Source organism: Poecilia reticulata, linkage group LG5 (genome assembly GCF_000633615.1).
Source record: "Poecilia reticulata strain Guanapo linkage group LG5, Guppy_female_1.0+MT, whole genome shotgun sequence".
Taxonomy (NCBI): domain Eukaryota; kingdom Metazoa; phylum Chordata; class Actinopteri; order Cyprinodontiformes; family Poeciliidae; genus Poecilia; species Poecilia reticulata.
In genome coordinates, this window is record NC_024335.1 from 19,603,671 (window position 1) to 19,620,591 (window position 16,921).

Sequence of the window (16,921 nt, forward strand, 5' to 3'; positions counted from 1 at the left end):
TAAGAAGTGCTGCAAAGCATAATGGGAGTTGTAGGTTGACGACTTTAAAAGCTTACAGCTAGTCAGCCTTATAAAATAAAACACCATGGTGATTTTTTTTTTAAATTTGTCTAACCCAGGTTGGCAAAGTCATAGTGCCCGTTTAACTCTACTAGCTGACAGGTCTGCATTCGAGCAGCTACACAATTTAAATCAATCAGACGATGAAGTTTGTTTGACGACGCATAGTGATTTTAAAATATTTCATGAACTGTAGTAGAAATAAATAAATACTGAAATAATTGACATTAACGCATAAAAAATTAAGCTTTATTCTTGATTATAACATTTAAATATTTAACTACATATTGAAACATTTAGCTGTCTTAAATGTTACTGATATATTACAACTATATTATTTTCTTACTGTCATTTAAATTGTTACACATACCAATATTTACTAATTATTTATAGTGAAACTTTAGGCCCTCAATAGAAGAAGGTAATGACAGACTGAATTATCTTTGGGATTTCAAGTCAACATAGAATCCATATTGTGTGATCTAAGTATTGTATTCAAACAATTTTCAAGTGCAAACAAGAACTACTGCAACACCCACTACGCCTTCCAAAAAAAACCCATCAGCTTTACATGTCTGAGCCTACCGTATTGTTCCAATTATCAGAAAGAGAAAAGCTTTTTAGATAAACTAAAGTAGTGAGTGTACAGACAAATCATCTATTTCAAAACACAAGTAGAGAATTGAATTTGCTCATTTATGCAGTGGCAAATATGAATGAAAACCAGTCAGAAGCATGGAAAACCTTAATGAATGCAACTAGATTAATAACATATGAAGTTCTGACAATGAACACTGCCCTCATAATCATTTTCTTCAGCTTTGCCGTCTATGGAAATATCCCACATAGATTGGAGCTTTCAGAGTCAATTTCTGGCTTAGACAAGAAAACCTAATAAATAAATAAATAAATAAATCCATGCTGGAATCTGTCAAAATTCACTCAGTCACCATAATGACCAAAGCCAACTGAACAGCTCAAATAGCAGGCAGGCTATGTCATAAGTCCAAAGATATATAAAGCAGAATTTATTTCACCTTCAGTATACTTATTCAAGTAATTTTGTTAAATGCAGCAGAGGATATCTATACTTAAATTATCTGGTTCTTATTATCAGTGTACATTTGTTTGTGAAAAATACACCACTAGTTTCTTTAAGCATGTGTGTATAGAGGTTCAGTTACCAGAATGGAGAAACACTCGGATTTTCATTCTTTAGAAGGCTTGAATGCAAAAATGAACACAATAGAGGAAAAAGTCCAGAGTTTATTTTGCAGCACATGGAATGGCCAACACACTGTAATTAAAGCACCACCTGCAAAACTTCACTATGAAAGATTTGGTATCTAAACAGAACATTGTTTCTTCATAATGCACCCTTTAAAGTAAAAAGAAAAAGAAAAAAAATAACTTTTTTCCCAAGCTTGTCAACATCATTCAGCAGTAATTGTACATCATGTATTTCAAAGTCAAACAAATACTTTCTGTACTGTGTTGTTGCGCTACGTAGTATTTTTTTTAAATAACCCAATACTTTCTGGATACAAAACACAACCAAATGAAACTAAAAAGTTAAATATGCAAGTCATCCATAGGAAACACTGTGGTTTTGGGGGAAATTTTGAATTATATTCCACAGTTGACATGTATGTGATGTGCATTGAAGACATACAAGAAGGTATAAGACTTTACTTTTAAATAAATGGGCAACGAACTGACTTTTTTTCCTTAAAAAGGAAAACTAGAAAGTTCCTCAGATTCCCTGTATTATAATTTCTCTTTGCTAACTGGAAATCAAAAGCTCTAATTATATCACAAGACTTTTCTAACACTATCTTAAATACGTTAAGACTGAGCAATATCGTTTCTGGTCTCACAACAGCTGGTCCTGAATTAACACACCAAATAAGCTGCAGTAGCAGCCTCTTGTTCAAAGACACAATACAAGTTCTGCAAAAAAAATGAAAGGAAGAAAACATAAGAAGGTTTGTGAACGAGCAGAAGCAGCCTTGTTATGTAGGTCGCACATAATGATTTTCTTACGGCATCTACAAAGCCAACAGGTGTCTATGAAGAGGCAGGAATGTTTTTTTTTTTACCTTGTATAAAAAAATATAAAGCAAAAGCAGAAATGATAAAGTATGAACACAATCAAAGTATACAAAGATTCTCAGGGAAATACAATTTCTTTTCAGGATTGGTACTGTGTCGCCGACGCTTTTAACGCTTGTGTTGACGAGCTGCTATGTAGTTTATTGGGGTTTTTTTACTTAGGAAAGCAAATATATTGGATGACCAACCCGCAACGAAATGCTTGTGCTCAAAAACAGAACGGCCTACTATCTCAGCCACAACTCTAAAAAGTATAAAACAGCACACGAACTCCTTCATATGTTGGGCCTCAAACCTTTCAGCAAGAACGTACAAGTGTCGCGTCACTAAATCACACGTTAGATTTAGCAGAATCGGGCATCTAAAACTGGCTTCAAACTGCATAAATAAGAACAGAGGACTTGATATTTAGTGCTGGAGTTAGAATAAATGTGCTGAGACAAGTTGATAAGCACTAACATCGAAGGGCCTGCGGAGCAGAATCAATAGAGAGCAACCTCGGCGGCGTGGAGCGACAGCAGCAGAGCACTCCGGCGACAGTGTCACAAATCAAAGTCCTTCACAAACAGATGAGCAGCAGTCTCTGTTTAAGTGTCCGTTTGTTTCAACTGTTCTGGCATCAAAGAAAGGCCAAGATTATAGTTTCTTGTTGTCCAGGCAACAGGCTCAGCAACACTCCTCTGATCTCTGTCCTGCCAAACTCTTTTCATCCACACCGCACTTCAGCTGTGTGGCCGTGAATCCTCTCACACATTGATAGGTCTCCAACGGTCGGCTTCGATGCTGTTCGACCCATAGGGTCCTGATGCCACGTCATCCAGGTACGCTCCGACCACGCGAGTGCCGCCGGGACCGGCACCATCGATCTGGGTGGAAGAGTAGTACAGGCCCTGGTCAGTGAAGTCCTTGCGGCCGAGGGTCGCGGCGATGGTCGGAGGAAGGTGGACGTCGCTTTCGTCCGGCTCGTCCACCTGTGATTTGTAGGAGAACAGGATCTTCGGCTCCGAACTGCGAACAGAGTGGCAAAAAGCAAAAAAAAAAAAAAAAAAAAATAGAATAGAAAGAGAATGGGTGTTTTAAAATCACATATTTTTAAAAGTCAACACAATGGTAGTTAGCTGAATCCATCAGAAGTTCCTCCGATATTTCTTGTGAAGTTTTAAACAGCTGATTTCGATTTTAGTCAACTATTAGGTTTTAACAAGATATCACAACATCGTTTTCATTTCTCCAATTACATCCACTTTCTCAATTTATCTCTTATACACGTGACTTTAACCGACAACCTGCTGAGTCAAAAGATTTAAGTACATTTTACAGTCTTTTGTTTTGAGAATCAAGTTGTAAAATTGTACATGGTTCCACGTAATTTGCATATAATTACATACCCAAAGAATCCTTTGAGGAATGTGATATAAATGAGTGGAGCAAAGGCAGAAAAATACAGGAAGGTGGTGACGTCCACACAGCTGGTTCAAAGAAGACAAACAGTGAGCAGTTTTAGTGAAACCTACACAGAATAATGAGATTACAAGCTAAAGTAAAACCAACATTTTGCTCTTACTGGTATAACAAATAGTAGCAATTAAAGTCATTTATGAGCAAGTTCATCTCGGTCAAATAAAAAATACAAGACAAATGCGACTTAAATAATAATGTTTCACATCACGAGAACAGTGATGATATATTCGCATGCAGCGGAGGAGAAAATACTAACCAAAGTCCTTCTATAATCCCAGCACACAGCAGAGCGCTGCCCAAACCCTGAACAAAGTTCAGCAAGGACAGGATGGCTGCGTACACGTAGAAACCCCTTTTGGCTGGACGAAGGAAGGAAAACAAAGGAGCATGAAAAACAAAGCAGCCATGTGAACGGTGATACATCCAGCAACAATCTGTCTGTGTGAGTTGCGTTGTTTCACTTATTTTTTTTAACCCAAGAAGCTTACATTTTTCTAGGTCTCTTAGAGAGGCACCTACTGAATTTATCTTTTTCTTTTTTTTAATGAAGTGAAACTAAAACGAACGCAACCTCTTTTGCATGCGTGTTTCTTTAAACTGACAGCTGTTGCTTTTACTTTTTGTTTAAAATCAATATTAGAAAAGACAACTCATCTTGTTGCAAGAAGACCTCCATCAATAATTACGTTGTCTTTTTATGACAGTTAGATGCTGCTGATAGTGATATTTTGTAGGTTTGCAGGGAAAGCTGAATGTCTGGGGATTAATTCATTTTGACAGAGCTGACTTGCTTTCATGCATGTTGGGATTTGTAGTTTTCTTATATCATAAATCAAATCCCAGAACAAATAAAATTCCACCAGCTAATTAATTAACACATTTTTGGCCTTTCAAATGTTTAAATCTAAGACTTACATGGCAGTGATATCCTTTCTCTCACTGGGGTTTTAGGAAGGACAACAATCAGAGAGTAAACCTAAAAAGAACAAAAAGAGAGAGAGTCACCAGTCAAAAATGAGCCTGCTTATGCATAAACTTTTGGTATGTTTCTTGGAATGCAGTTGATGCAAGAGAAAAATGTACTCACCAAGAAGAAGAAGCAGGAACTGGCTAACCAGAAGTGCCGTCCTCCATGACCATAGATGTTAAAGTCCTCGGCAGACAGATGACTGTCTGGGTACAGTATCTCTAATGTTCCCTACAATAATACATAAATTAATTTTTATTGTTACTTTTTTGACATTTACCAATAACATTTGATATCCTGTTACTTGTAATTACCTGTGTAATAGAGTATGCCAATGCCAACACTGCTGTAATAGCCAACACACGCTTTATGCTGGACTTGCTCTCTAAGTGACCTGAGAACAAAAGCACATTAGTTATACTCACAGCTACAATAAGAGATAACTGCAGTCATTCCAGTGACTACAGGAGAGAAAATACACCACGCTGTTTCGAGAATGCAGAAAAAGAGAACTGAAACAAACGGAGCAAACTGACCAAAGGCGAGTCCCAGGATGACGACGCTGAGCTCAATGGCAAGCAGGAAGAAGCGGGTGATTTCCCACAGCACCTAAAGAAGCAGCAGACATCGTCAGATACCACAACAGCAAAGCAGGTCAGACGTCGTCCAACATGTTTTCCTTTACCCACAACACAGGCGTGCCCTCACAGGTCTACGGAGTCATAAAGGCCCCAATCGCGGCAGCCATGACGGCGTGTTATGAGAACAGCCGATCCAGCAAATCAGTAGGAATCTCTCTGGCATGTGTGGAATGCAAGCCCAGCATTTCCGTTCATACATGAAAGCCCACATACAAGCAGCTGCACAAATCATCTCCTCTGAGTTATTAATTAAAGATTTTCCTACAGTTCCCCAATTAGAAAAAAAAAAGTAGATTTTTCTTAGTCAATTTCCCACTTCTTTCAAACTAATTAGAAGTTTACATGTAATCAGAAAGGGTATTATTCACGCTTGTTTAGGGTAAGCACAAGTCTGTTGTGACACAGCTCTGAACAGGCTTCAAAAACGGCAAACCCTAAAAACAAAATAAGAATTATAATAATATTTTTCCAGGGCCTAAATTGGGTTAATAGTTACGTTTCACAAAAATAATATAGCTTTCAAAAACGAAATTTTGCGCAAGATGATCTCCAAATATTTCAAACACAACTAAGTGTAAGATTATAATTTAATTTGAAAATGGAACTCTGTACTTTATTGCACATTGTTTGTGTGAAGTGCTGTTCACATTTTGCCACAAGATCTACTAATTTTTCCCAGTGGGAATCTTGGAAATTTCAACTTCTGATTATGAAAGGAACAAACAAACTCCACCCTTCAACCAAGCATGTAATGTCTGTGAAAAAGGACAGTAGAGTTGGAGCCAGTTGCCGAAGTTTCAAGATGTCCATGCATCAATTCATACCCACCTCGGAGATGTTTTGAACCTGCTCCGTTAGTTGACAATACACAGCAATTTTGGAAAATGCATCCAAGATTTATTGTAATAAATTTGGGTTGCATGACTCCAATAAATCATATCCATGAACCAGGGGTTACTTTGGCGTAATCAGGAGTCATTATGTCTCATACTTAAAAAAGACTCAAATGGCTCAAATGTGGATCAGAATCAATGGAAATAACTTGAAAAAATGAAATGAATGTATATTAAATTCTCAAGATTATTTATCCAACAGTACATAATTAGCAAGAGAAATAAACTGATACCCTAGGAGTAAGTACATTTTTATGAACAGGTTTTTGTTTTTCTTAAACAAGAAAGCTGGTCGGGATGCTCACGATCCCCCCGCGCACCCCTCCCACCAAAAAATACAGTTCTATTGATGCTTTTTTTTTTTTTCCTCTTACTTTGTCCACAATGGTGGCTGCACTGGATGCGCTGACAGTCATGGAAACAATAGCGCGAGTGATTCCAACTGCTGCGACAACAAAGACCTGAGAAGCACAGTACACACAATATTATATAACACATACACACACACACACAGCCCATTTCCGGGAGAACACATAGACCAAAGTTTAGCTGATAACATGTAGCTGTCTGTGCTTCTATTATTATTTCCGGCACAGCTGGAACATTCAGCTTAGTGTGGCACTGGTTGTTAATGGACAGGCAAATCAAGAGCAAATACAGTTAAAGGAAGAACATAAACAGTAGATATACGTTTGAAAGTAGCACTTTTTATGGGTTAGGGCTGACAAAGGAGACGCCAGAAGAATCAACCAGCAATCTACAGCTACTAATGTCTGGAATTGTAGTTGTTGTAATAGTGTCTTAAGAGGCCAATACTGAAAAATGATATCACAGCGTTTAATCTGATGTCTATATTTGCATGATATATTTCCTTCAACTATTATGTGAGTTTAATCAAAATTGCACCAAGCTTAGTCATGTGTTTGGATACATAAACAGGGATTAATTTGCAATTCTATTGCTTGACTTAAGAAGAAAATTCAAATAACAAAAACATTTGCAGAATATTGTTTCTCTCTCTCTCTCTCTCTCTCTTTTGTGTGTTTTAGTCTAGAACTGGCCAAAATTAGAATCAACAGGTCAGACTTCAATGCAAACTGAGAGTTGAGATTAAAAGCAAAGCTTGATCAGTGCATCTCCAACAACAGGGACATGCATCACGTTAAGGTCACAGAGATTTCACGAACCATGTCGCAGCGGAAATGTTTTTCGCCTACCAGCAAGTAGAAGGTGACAAAAATAGGGCTGGAAGTGAGTCGAATTTTTGCCCTCGCAGAGGGAAGCTTCCACATCAAGAATATGAAAAAGGCCACATTTGGCACCAGCAGCAAGATGTCCCAGAAGCGCACCCTAAGGCAGAAACGGGAAAGTGAGATGCTATCTTACACAATCGAGAGTTTTAAAAATCGGCCGTCCTCCACGGTACCTGGAGTCTCCGATATCTTCGTATAGGACTTGCAGGCATTTGTGAGGCTTGGTGATGTTGGCTTGACCTTCAGTTGGGAATACAGATGTGTTCTCCAGAGGTGTAGGTGACACCGTGTCATTGTACTGAGCCAATGTAACCACGGCAGTCACCGTGGCTAGCATGTTGTCAGCTCCTTAAGGAGGAAAAAGAAAAAAGAAAAACCAAAACGTGTGACTCAGTCCAGTAAACTCCCATCTGGCTGCTCAATGAGAAATGGACTTTGTAAAAAGGATGGTTTGAATCTTTTGTTTTCTAAACGTGGGAATGTCACTCAGATCAAACTCTGATGTCAACATAAGGGCTTTCCCAAAGATCTCAAACTCCTGCAGGTACTGTCAATATACTATAGAAGCACCGATCTCTGCAGATTAAGTATCTCTGGTAAATATGTGGAAAAAGCCTTGAAATAAATTTGACTTTTTATTGCAGTAGCATAATTTTACACAAAAATGTTTTTCTTTTTTTTTAAATCCAACTTTTAAATGTGTATTTATTTACTGCGGAAACTATTCCATGTTAAGAAATAATTGTTTTTAAACAAATTTCTGATAACCCTACCACTCATGCTTCAACGCACTTTCACTAATAGCACAGAACTTTGTCGCCTCTTCTACAATCTCTTGAGATTATGCAGAGTCGCAGTTGCTCTTTTATGTTCTCTTCAGATCACTCACTGTTTTCCTTTTAGGATTTTGCTCTGGGAAATGCAACGGCCATAGAAGATGACTGATTTTATGTCAGGTGAACCTAGTTCTGTGATGATTTGGCAACAGGTTTTAGATCCTAATCCTTCTGAAATGATGATTTAAGTTTACATTTATAATCCACCATATTAAACCAGACATGACGTCCTTTACTACAGATTAGTCCTTTATTTTGCAAATATCTGGGCTGTCTCCCATTACCGTTTTCAGATTAGCAACCAAGATTTCTGCCTTGTCCTTACTACAAATTTGCTGACAGGTTAGCTTTACAGCTTACAGCATGAATTGGAGAAAAGTCTGATCTCCCAGCTTGCTTCCTCTGTGATGCAAAACTCCTGATCAAAGGCATATTTCTAATTTTCACACATACATTAGTGGTCTCTCACATCATTCACGGTGGCCCATTATTATTAATCACCTATTTATAATCATTAACAAGTTCAATCTTAATTTCTTCAAAGCAAACGGTTACAGTAAAAGTGCCATTTCTTATCCTCCCTAACCACCCAGCCTAAACACACAAACTAAGCTACACATAATGGAGAAATTAGTTCTCCTTCAGTCTATTTCTAAGAGACCACCCCGTGTCATCTCTCACATTTATACCCAGGAAAACACAAGTTGTGGACTAATAACCAATTCCTAGAAACTCAGACTAGTTTTTTTGCATTGGCTTGATGAAACTTTTAGTGGTTCCAATTCTTTCCTTAACGTGGATCTTTTTATCTACAGTGAATATATACTGAAATAAAAAAGACAAATTTAATTTTTTTTCCCCCTACAGTTTTTAATGTACAATTATGCTGCTGCAATAAAAGGTGTTTATGTAACAAGTCTTTAAACCGGCCAGTAGCAGTGTTAATTTTGAAGCAGCAACTACAGTAATACTACAGTAATCCCTTTAGCACCAACTAACACCCACTCGACAGTTGGGAGTGACTCAGGTTACAATAGTCCACATATCCTGACAATAAAACAATACTAAAGGAAAGAGGTCGAACTGGAAAGGAAGAGAATAGCGGCTGGAGTTGTCCTAAGTTGGTAGCACTTTACATTGTTGCTTAAATGTGACACACAAATAAACTTAAGTTGTAATTGAGCTGCTAATTATTATACAGTCCTGCGTCAGAGTGCTGTATGTGGACTATCAAGGTGGTTTCTGTTAAAGGGGAATTTCAGGCGTCAGCTACAGCTGCTACATGTAGCTTGCTGCTAGCTTTCGGAAGACGTTGTTAGAGAAATAAATTATCTTCCTCGTTTGAGATAAACACGTCGAAGATGAGAATTGTGTTTTCACCTTTTACTCAACATTTGCCAACACTGCTCAAAAGCCGACAGCTCAACGTCGGGATGAAAACAAGCGTGAAACTACAGCCAGTATTTTTCGTACGCTGACACATAACGAGCGCTCCAAATTGTAAACAGTCGCAGCTTACCCCTTCAGAAGACTCGATTTAAAGCACGTAATCTCTCCAAAATGTCGCAGTCAGATATCTGATTCCAACATAAGCTAGATCCGATGTTGCATCCGCTGTATACATTCAAGACATCGATCAGGAGACATAGCTGCGTCTCCTGAGCACTTTCCTTGACCAAATTTCCCGTTCGGTCACCTGACAAGTTGACCGAAGCTCGGCATCATTTTAGCGTCAGCGCAGTCGCCTGTGAGTTGTGCGGGCGGGGTCTCTGCACTCTGTTTCAAAATGTCAGCTCACAAAAATGCACGGCTCTTGGGATTTTTTTTTTTATCTTTAAGGAAAATATGCATTAATCAATACAAACTAATATACCAAAGTTTCATATATACTACATTACAGGAGCGCGGCATTATTTTTCCCGACTCACGCGCTAGTTACAGAAAATGAAGTAGACCCAATTTATGTACATTTCTATAGGTAGTCTCGCGAGATACTGAAATATTGAGCTATTTACAGCTTTAATCAGTACATTGCAATCAGGAGCATTACATACTGCAACTTTAACATGGACGAATGGAATTTGGTACGCAGATTCCTCCAAGAAAAGAAATAAGTCTTCTGGAGCCATGCCCTAAAACAAATAGGAAGGCGGCCATTTTTGAAGGATTTGGAGATTATTTTATTCTGTTGTTTTTATTTAAACTTGTATGAAATAAATGAATAAAATATCCCTCGTTACTCGGAGAACTTCATTTTCTAAGGGTACTAACACACCGCTCTATTGAGGGACAACTTACTGCATTCCCAAAAAAGGCTGGGCCCTTTTAGCTCTTGGAATTCATTCAATTTGTTTACTAAAAATCAAATTTTACCGCATACGTATAATGAAAGGAACAGTTTAAATTTCCTCCTTCTCTGTGCTCCTTCTCTACATTCATGACGCCTCCTTTTAAACTTATCTGAGAACTCAAGGTAAAGGTAGGCCTCTTTTAAATTTTGTGATATTAATCAGCCATTTAAAAAATACAGAATTCAAATTCAAAAACATTTTATTGACCCCAAAGGGAAATTAAATGTTGTAACTCATTAATTCAGATTCTTCTAAGTTATTAGATTGCGATGGCTGTTGGCAGGAAAGATCTCCTGTAGAGGTCTGCATTACAGCAAATCTGAAGAAGCCTGTGATTGGAGACACTGTTTTCTCAAGATATTGTAACAGCAGGTGTGAAGGTGTGGGGGCCCCAATTAAATTTTTTGTCATGGGGCCCAAGATTCCTGACAGCGCCCCTGAATGCAATATTATTGAAAAGTTAATTATCCCATTTACAAAGTTCACCAAGTGAAACACATTATATAGACAAGATATACTTTGAATACCAAGTGTTGCTTACAATTTACCGAAAAGATACTTAGGAAGTCTGCCCCTCGGTTTAAATTCAAATTCAAAAACAAAAATACTTTATTGATCCCAAAGGGAAATTTAATTTCTTAGGGTATAGTAATTGGGAAAAAAAACTCCATAAGGTGATATTTTGATTTGAAAAGAAAATGAAGGAACAACACCAAAGCAAATTTTGATTGTGTTTTTTTTTTATTGCTAAAATACATTAAAAACACTACACATAAGCAACAAAACAACTCCTAAATTATTTATGTAAACTGAAGGGATCTCACAATCTTGCACAGCAATCAAAATCTCAGTCACAGATATTTATACACCAAATGATTTTGCTTTATCTGTTTCTTTTTCTTACTGATTTCTTTTTGCAGATGACAATATGATTCTTCATCACTGCAGTGGCAGTATATCTGGGTCTCAAGAATGTGGCACGAAAGAATCTGATAACAGTGGTTAGCTTAGCTATGATACGTGGCCCAAGTGTACCAGAGTGGCTCGGTCATCTTTGGTTACAAGTCAAAGCTGCAACTTTGACTAAGTCTGAGCGGTCAGAGCTCCAATTAATTTACACAAAATGTTTTTTGGTACCATATTTATGCTATGTACATTACATCCTGCCATTTCACCTTCATCTGACAAAAAACATATCACCAATTTGCTGAAAAATTGTTTCCAATAAGATAAAAAAAACACCATGTTGTGCACATAAACAGGTTGTTGAAATTGATGGAAGATCAGTTGTGAAAGCAGCCCTATAATATCACATATCAGTCTTAGAAAAGCTTCTAAATATGTAATTACAGAAATCTTTTCTCAACTTTTGTTTTTGTGGATAAAGTTATCTAGCTGTTTCTCCTGCGTGCCAATGTTGAAAACTTCTGTTTATGAGCAAATTGTGACTCTGCCCTTGGGGTGTCCTGACATCATCCTATAGGCGAGGTGCACCGCTTCACTCAGATTGGCCTTAAAGGTGTAGATGTGCGTCTTCCCACTGGTGGGGCTGATGTTGTAGAAGCTCAACCTGTGTGTCTTGAAGCTCAGCTTGACCTCAAGCCTGCGTGACACTGTGGTTTTCTTTAGCGGCACGCTGTGACCTTGCTCAAAAGCGGTTAGCAGGTTATCAAACCACATCAGACACCAGGAGCTCTGGCTGCTTTCCAGGGCGGATGGCAACCCACTGCGTGGCAGCTTCCCACTGTAGCACATGCCGATGATCCATGGAGAACCTTCGAGCTCCACCTCCCAGCAGTGTTCGCCTTCCGAGAAGCTTTGTGCACTGAGTACCTGATAAAAGCTGGTGAACCTCTGTGGTGAGGACGTGTAGGACCGCTTCACGGTGCTGAATGTTACCGTTTTCAGGTCCTCTGACAGAATGAGATTAGGATGAGCCGTTTCTGGGTCAAAGGTCAGCTCGGAAGGGTTGAAGGTGTTTCGAAGGGAGCGCTGAGTCTCTCCAAGTTGTTCCCTCAGGTCAGTGTTCATGTTTTCCAGTTTGGGACAGGCATGTGCAAAGTTGACCTTTGCTTCAACAAAGTCTTCGTCCTCTCTCAGTGGTTTTTCTAGCGCCTCTGCAATGTTGGCATTTAGACTTTGAAGCTCATCGCTAAATGCTTTTTCATCCTCTTCGGTCAGTAGGGATTCAGCTGTAAGCACAGTGTGCCTCAGCTGCTTCGCCAGCTCAGACGTTTGACCGACTCGAGCACGGATGCTTTCTTCACCTGGGCCTAACTCCTTCTCGACCATCTGCATCACCTGGTCACTGTAGCTCTGCAGGGAGTCCTTCATCTGCCCCAGCAACCTGGATATTTTCTCTCTCAACTGAGAATTAGAAGTTGTCACCTGAAGCTCCCACTCCTTTTCTCTCATCAGAACACCTTCTGCGATCTCTAGTTTGATGTGTAACTCTGTGACTTGAGATGCCAGTTTAAACTTGGGCTCATCCATTTCCGTTTTGCCTTTGGTGCTGATTTTTGCTTGCATCGGATTACAGGGAATGTCTCTGAGTCCAGAGATAGTCTCACAGCCTCTGTTTGTCTTGTTTTCTTCTCCATGGTATTGGCTTTCTCCAACTGACTCATCCAAAGCGGAATTGGATGTAACATGGACGACAGCAGGAAGGTCTGCAGGGGCAAAACCTTGTGTGACTTTGTAGGTCTCTATGAGTTTGCACATTTTTAAGTTTTTCATAAGAGCAGCGGCTCCCTGGTACTCAGCCTGACATTCTGGGCACCTGTGTTGGTCAAGGCCTTCTTCCATGGTCTTAAGGCAGAGAAAGCAATAGGTGTGACCACAGGGAAGGGAAATGGGCTCCGAGAACAGCTGCAGGCATATGGGACATGTGAGCTTATTTGCAGAAAAGCTTACTCCATCAGACACAGACATGATGGTGGGGACAGGAAACCTTTAGAGAAATACAAAGTTTAAATCAAACACATGCCTATGTATAAATGGAAATCTAAATGTCATGACAGAAGATTAAAGAAAAAGTATTTACAAATTCACTGACAAAAAAATATATGTACCTATAAGGAGTCAAAAGGAATATTTCGATTTGGCTGTTACTCACGACCAAAGATGTATAAGTGATTGATTGGGTCTGCAAGGAGCTGGCACATCTAGAACAGAGATGGTATGACAAGTTAGATGTTGTATTATAGGCATTTACCCAACAGTCAGCCAAAGTTTAATTAAAGGTCACCCGACATGGCACAGGCTCTACAGATTCAACAGATGACATTACCAGCACTAGATTTAGTTTGATGGAGTTAATTTAATTGTTATGCACAACACCTTTTGGTCTAACTGGACATATGCCTGGCATGAGGGGCATACGGATGTCACACAGGCTCGATGTCGGAACCAAGCTGTACTTGAGGACACTTCAGGTAATTTCACTACATATTGATATGTCTTCTAAACAAATGTATCTCCAAAGTTTCAGTCCAAAAACTGTTGAGATGTCCAAAATCAAGGATGTTATAAAATTTCTTCCAGCTGAACAAGGAGAAAACCGTGACTTTTTTTATTATGTTCTGAATGAGTTGGTTTCCCAAGTTTCATCTTTCAGCATAGGTTATGTATTCCTCTCATGATTAGCATTTTGGAGCTTGTTGAAAGTTTTTGACTATATTTTACATGTCATTCCTTTGCGGGGGAAAACGGTTCAAAGTTCTGGAGTGGTGACAAACCACAATGTTTCTGCCCTTCTTCAGCCTTATGATGCCACCAGAATCCACTAGAATTCTGGGAAAGATAAGTCCTGCCTGATCAGGGCTTGTTTTCCCTAAATCAATACGAAACAGAGACTTTGCAGCTGTAGTCCCTACACTCAGGCCTTTTATCTACATTTTGTGGACTCTTGGATTTGTTCAAAGAAGCAACCGCTTAGACAAACATTACAAGGAAGCATTACATCTTAATTGATTTTACATGATTGCAGATTAAATTTTACTACTTTTAGTTGATAAATTTCGCTTCTTGCCTTCAATGCCATTTCTGTATTTAGGACACATTATCATGTTTATGTTAAAAGGCATTCTATCAACACAATTTATTTACTTTGTGTCTGGTGACCTTTACTCCCTCTGACTAACTCGATTAATTGTGAAATATTGCTAGACTCAATGATGTATATGCTCTCTAGTGCTATTCTAGATGTGCCAGCTCCTTTGGGCTGTTTTACACTCTCCAGCCAAGTCTTCTGTATTTATTTATAGGCAAACTTTAATATAACTTCTTTTAAAAATGGAAAACTGTCACCTGAGTGTTTTTTTAATGCATCTATTCCCAAATTAACTCAAATTTAAAGATGAGAATTTCATGTTGTCTAAAGTAAACACTATCTTGCACACAAGTCATGGTGACTGAAAAAAAACATGACTAAGCACAAAAGCAATAGCCCCAGTAAAGTTGCTAGAATTAAAAGGACAGAGTGTGTAGGCTGCATTAAATGTGACCTACTATGGAGGGAAATTGAAACAGTAACCAAATGCGTCTTTACATATTTCAAATGGACATGTAAAACCCTGCGTGTTGTTTATTTTACAGGGCGGGTTTCAAGTTTCGACTTCCGGGGAACAGGAATAACCCAAACGACACAAGTTTCTTCTACGTGTTGAACCAGTCCAGCTGCAAGGAACTGTTCAGCTTTACCAAGTAGGGGTATTATATTTTATAGGCGTTTAATCAACAGCTAGATATAATCTTGAAGAGGATAAATTATAGAAAACAGCGGTGAAAACGTACCTGCTGGCACTTTTCTCTTTGATGTCGCTTCTTCCTGATTAAGAAGGTAAAAACAAGCGAGACGCACTGACGCGTTTATGACTGCGCCGGTCATAAACAGCTTCATCGTCTCCGGATCTGGATCAGGTGCAGCATGTTCCAACACGACACGCGTCTAAAATTACTTCATTTCATATTTGCGCAATCGTATTTATTTAGCCTACCTTTTTTTCCCCTCCGTGTATGCCATTGTCAGCTACTTGTAGTACTTGTATTTTTCCAAGAATGCAGTAAAATGCAAACACAGTGAAGAACTGCATCGACGCTTTTTCGCCCTTAATTTTGGGTAATTTTAAAATGGTTTGTACAAGTTGCACAAAAGATAGTCTTTATTTGTACCTTACTGATGTTTATATCTGATATAGAAATACATGAACATACCTTGCAAATAAGCTAAATATGATTTATCATTTATTAGTTATAACTGGGGCGGTACTCAATTTAAATTTCTGCTTTATTTTTTCTTTTAATTTATTTATTTACATGTACATCTTAGAAAAAATGGCTACCTGGGACTTCTGTTTCCTCTATTTGACTAGACAACTCAAAGCAATGCAACCAAAAACAGTATTTCACTGTGAAGAACTGTCTTCACTTTAAAGATTGCCATAAACTTGTTTTTCCACAAATCTTACCATCATGGTGGTTTTGGGTCTTTGCTGCTATGAAGTGTGATCAGACGAAATGTGAATTGCAAAATTAACAAAAGGAAACAGGAAATATTGAAATAAATCTTTTGTCATGTGTGGTTAACCCACAAGACAAGACACTGTTCCTGTCAATGTTTTATTACATAAAAAACTTTTTTGATTATAAAGTACCCTGGAACGACATGTGTGGTGAGTTGGCACCGTCTAAATAAACAGATTTTATTTCAATTTACATAAACAGACCTTTCCAGGCAAGGATACTGCTGCTTGTAAGATTATATTGAAATCAACCCATACTGAACTCATCAGAAACTTCGGAAAGAAAGGTTCAGGAAACCCCCCCAAAAATGAAACAAGTGCCAGAGAAATCTTCCAGAGTGTTCTACTAACATATCAGTTTACCACCAGTGCAGAGCTTCATCCTTAGACACACCAATGTGTTTTAAAGCAGAGTAGCAATGTGTCACTATTCAAAAATAATAATCAAGTGGTTCAGGGATCAGAACTTTAAATATTAGATATCTAAAATGACCCAGATCTTATTCGTATTGACCCTTTGCATACATTTAGATGTGTTTCTCAGTAAGAGATTGAAACTAATGAAAGTGGTTTATTTTTGGATCAAAACTTTACATTTTTAGGCTCAATAAAAGAAAAGACCCAGATTATATTCATATTCACCCTTCGCATATATTCAGATGTGTTTGCCAACAAGTCATTCAAACTAGTTAAAATGGTTCGTTTTTAACTTTTGTGTCCCATAGAAACGGCTGATACAAAGACCTATCACCAGTAAAGCTGAAACATTTCTGAAACAAAATACGTCTGTTCATCTTAAAACCTTTGACCACAATGGTATTTGCA

The 16,921-nt window shown here is 38.4% G+C and overlaps 2 protein-coding genes across 3 annotated transcripts; both read right to left on the minus strand.

Moving 5' to 3' along the window:
• Positions 1-1,308: 1,308 nt before the first annotated feature.
• Positions 1,309-9,940, minus strand: tpra1 (transmembrane protein, adipocyte asscociated 1). The gene is made up of 11 exons (XM_008409381.2): positions 9,743-9,940; positions 7,561-7,735; positions 7,352-7,484; positions 6,509-6,595; positions 5,137-5,209; positions 4,915-4,994; positions 4,721-4,831; positions 4,549-4,609; positions 3,890-3,992; positions 3,561-3,641; positions 1,309-3,180 (listed from the first exon to the last, which is right to left on the minus strand). The coding sequence occupies exons 2-11, from the start codon at positions 7,722-7,724 to the stop codon at positions 2,919-2,921; spliced, it is 1,155 nt and encodes a 384-aa protein (XP_008407603.1). The 5' UTR covers positions 7,725-7,735; positions 9,743-9,940; the 3' UTR covers positions 1,309-2,918.
• Positions 9,941-11,302: 1,362 nt separating this feature from the next.
• trim107 (tripartite motif containing 107) lies at positions 11,303-15,500 on the minus strand. 2 transcript variants are annotated; one of them, XM_017304678.1, is made up of 3 exons: positions 15,369-15,500; positions 13,690-13,738; positions 11,303-13,524 (listed from the first exon to the last, which is right to left on the minus strand). In XM_017304678.1, exons 1-3 carry the CDS (start codon positions 15,472-15,474, stop codon positions 12,006-12,008), a joined length of 1,674 nt encoding a protein of 557 aa, XP_017160167.1. In that variant the 5' UTR covers positions 15,475-15,500; the 3' UTR covers positions 11,303-12,005. The 2 variants fall into 2 exon arrangements, with proteins under 2 accessions (XP_017160167.1, XP_017160166.1); XM_017304677.1 differs by lacking the exon at positions 15,369-15,500 and having other exon boundaries at positions 13,646-13,730.
• Between the last annotated feature and the right edge of the window lie 1,421 nt (positions 15,501-16,921).

What these genes read in the sequence shown, in the direction of transcription:
- tpra1 (XM_008409381.2), bottom strand. Translation starts at nt 7,724, where the DNA reads ATGCTAGCCACGGTGACTGCCGTGGTTACATTGGCTCAGTACAATGAC. An exon ending in GAAGATATCGGAGACTCCAG is followed by an intron (nt 7,485 to 7,560) that starts GTACCGTGGAGG and finishes TTTCTGCCTTAG; the next exon opens with GGTGCGCTTCTGGGACATCT. An exon ending in GGGATTATAGAAGGACTTTG is followed by an intron (nt 3,642 to 3,889) that starts GTTAGTATTTTC and finishes TCTTTGAACCAG; the next exon opens with CTGTGTGGACGTCACCACCT.
- trim107 (XM_017304678.1), bottom strand. Translation starts at nt 15,474, where the DNA reads ATGAAGCTGTTTATGACCGGCGCAGTCATAAACGCGTCAGTGCGTCTC. An exon ending in AAAGAGAAAAGTGCCAGCAG is followed by an intron (nt 13,739 to 15,368) that starts GTACGTTTTCAC and finishes TCTCTGTTCTAG; the next exon opens with ATGTGCCAGCTCCTTGCAGA. An exon ending in TCACTTATACATCTTTGGTC is followed by an intron (nt 13,525 to 13,689) that starts GTGAGTAACAGC and finishes ATTTCTCTAAAG; the next exon opens with GTTTCCTGTCCCCACCATCA.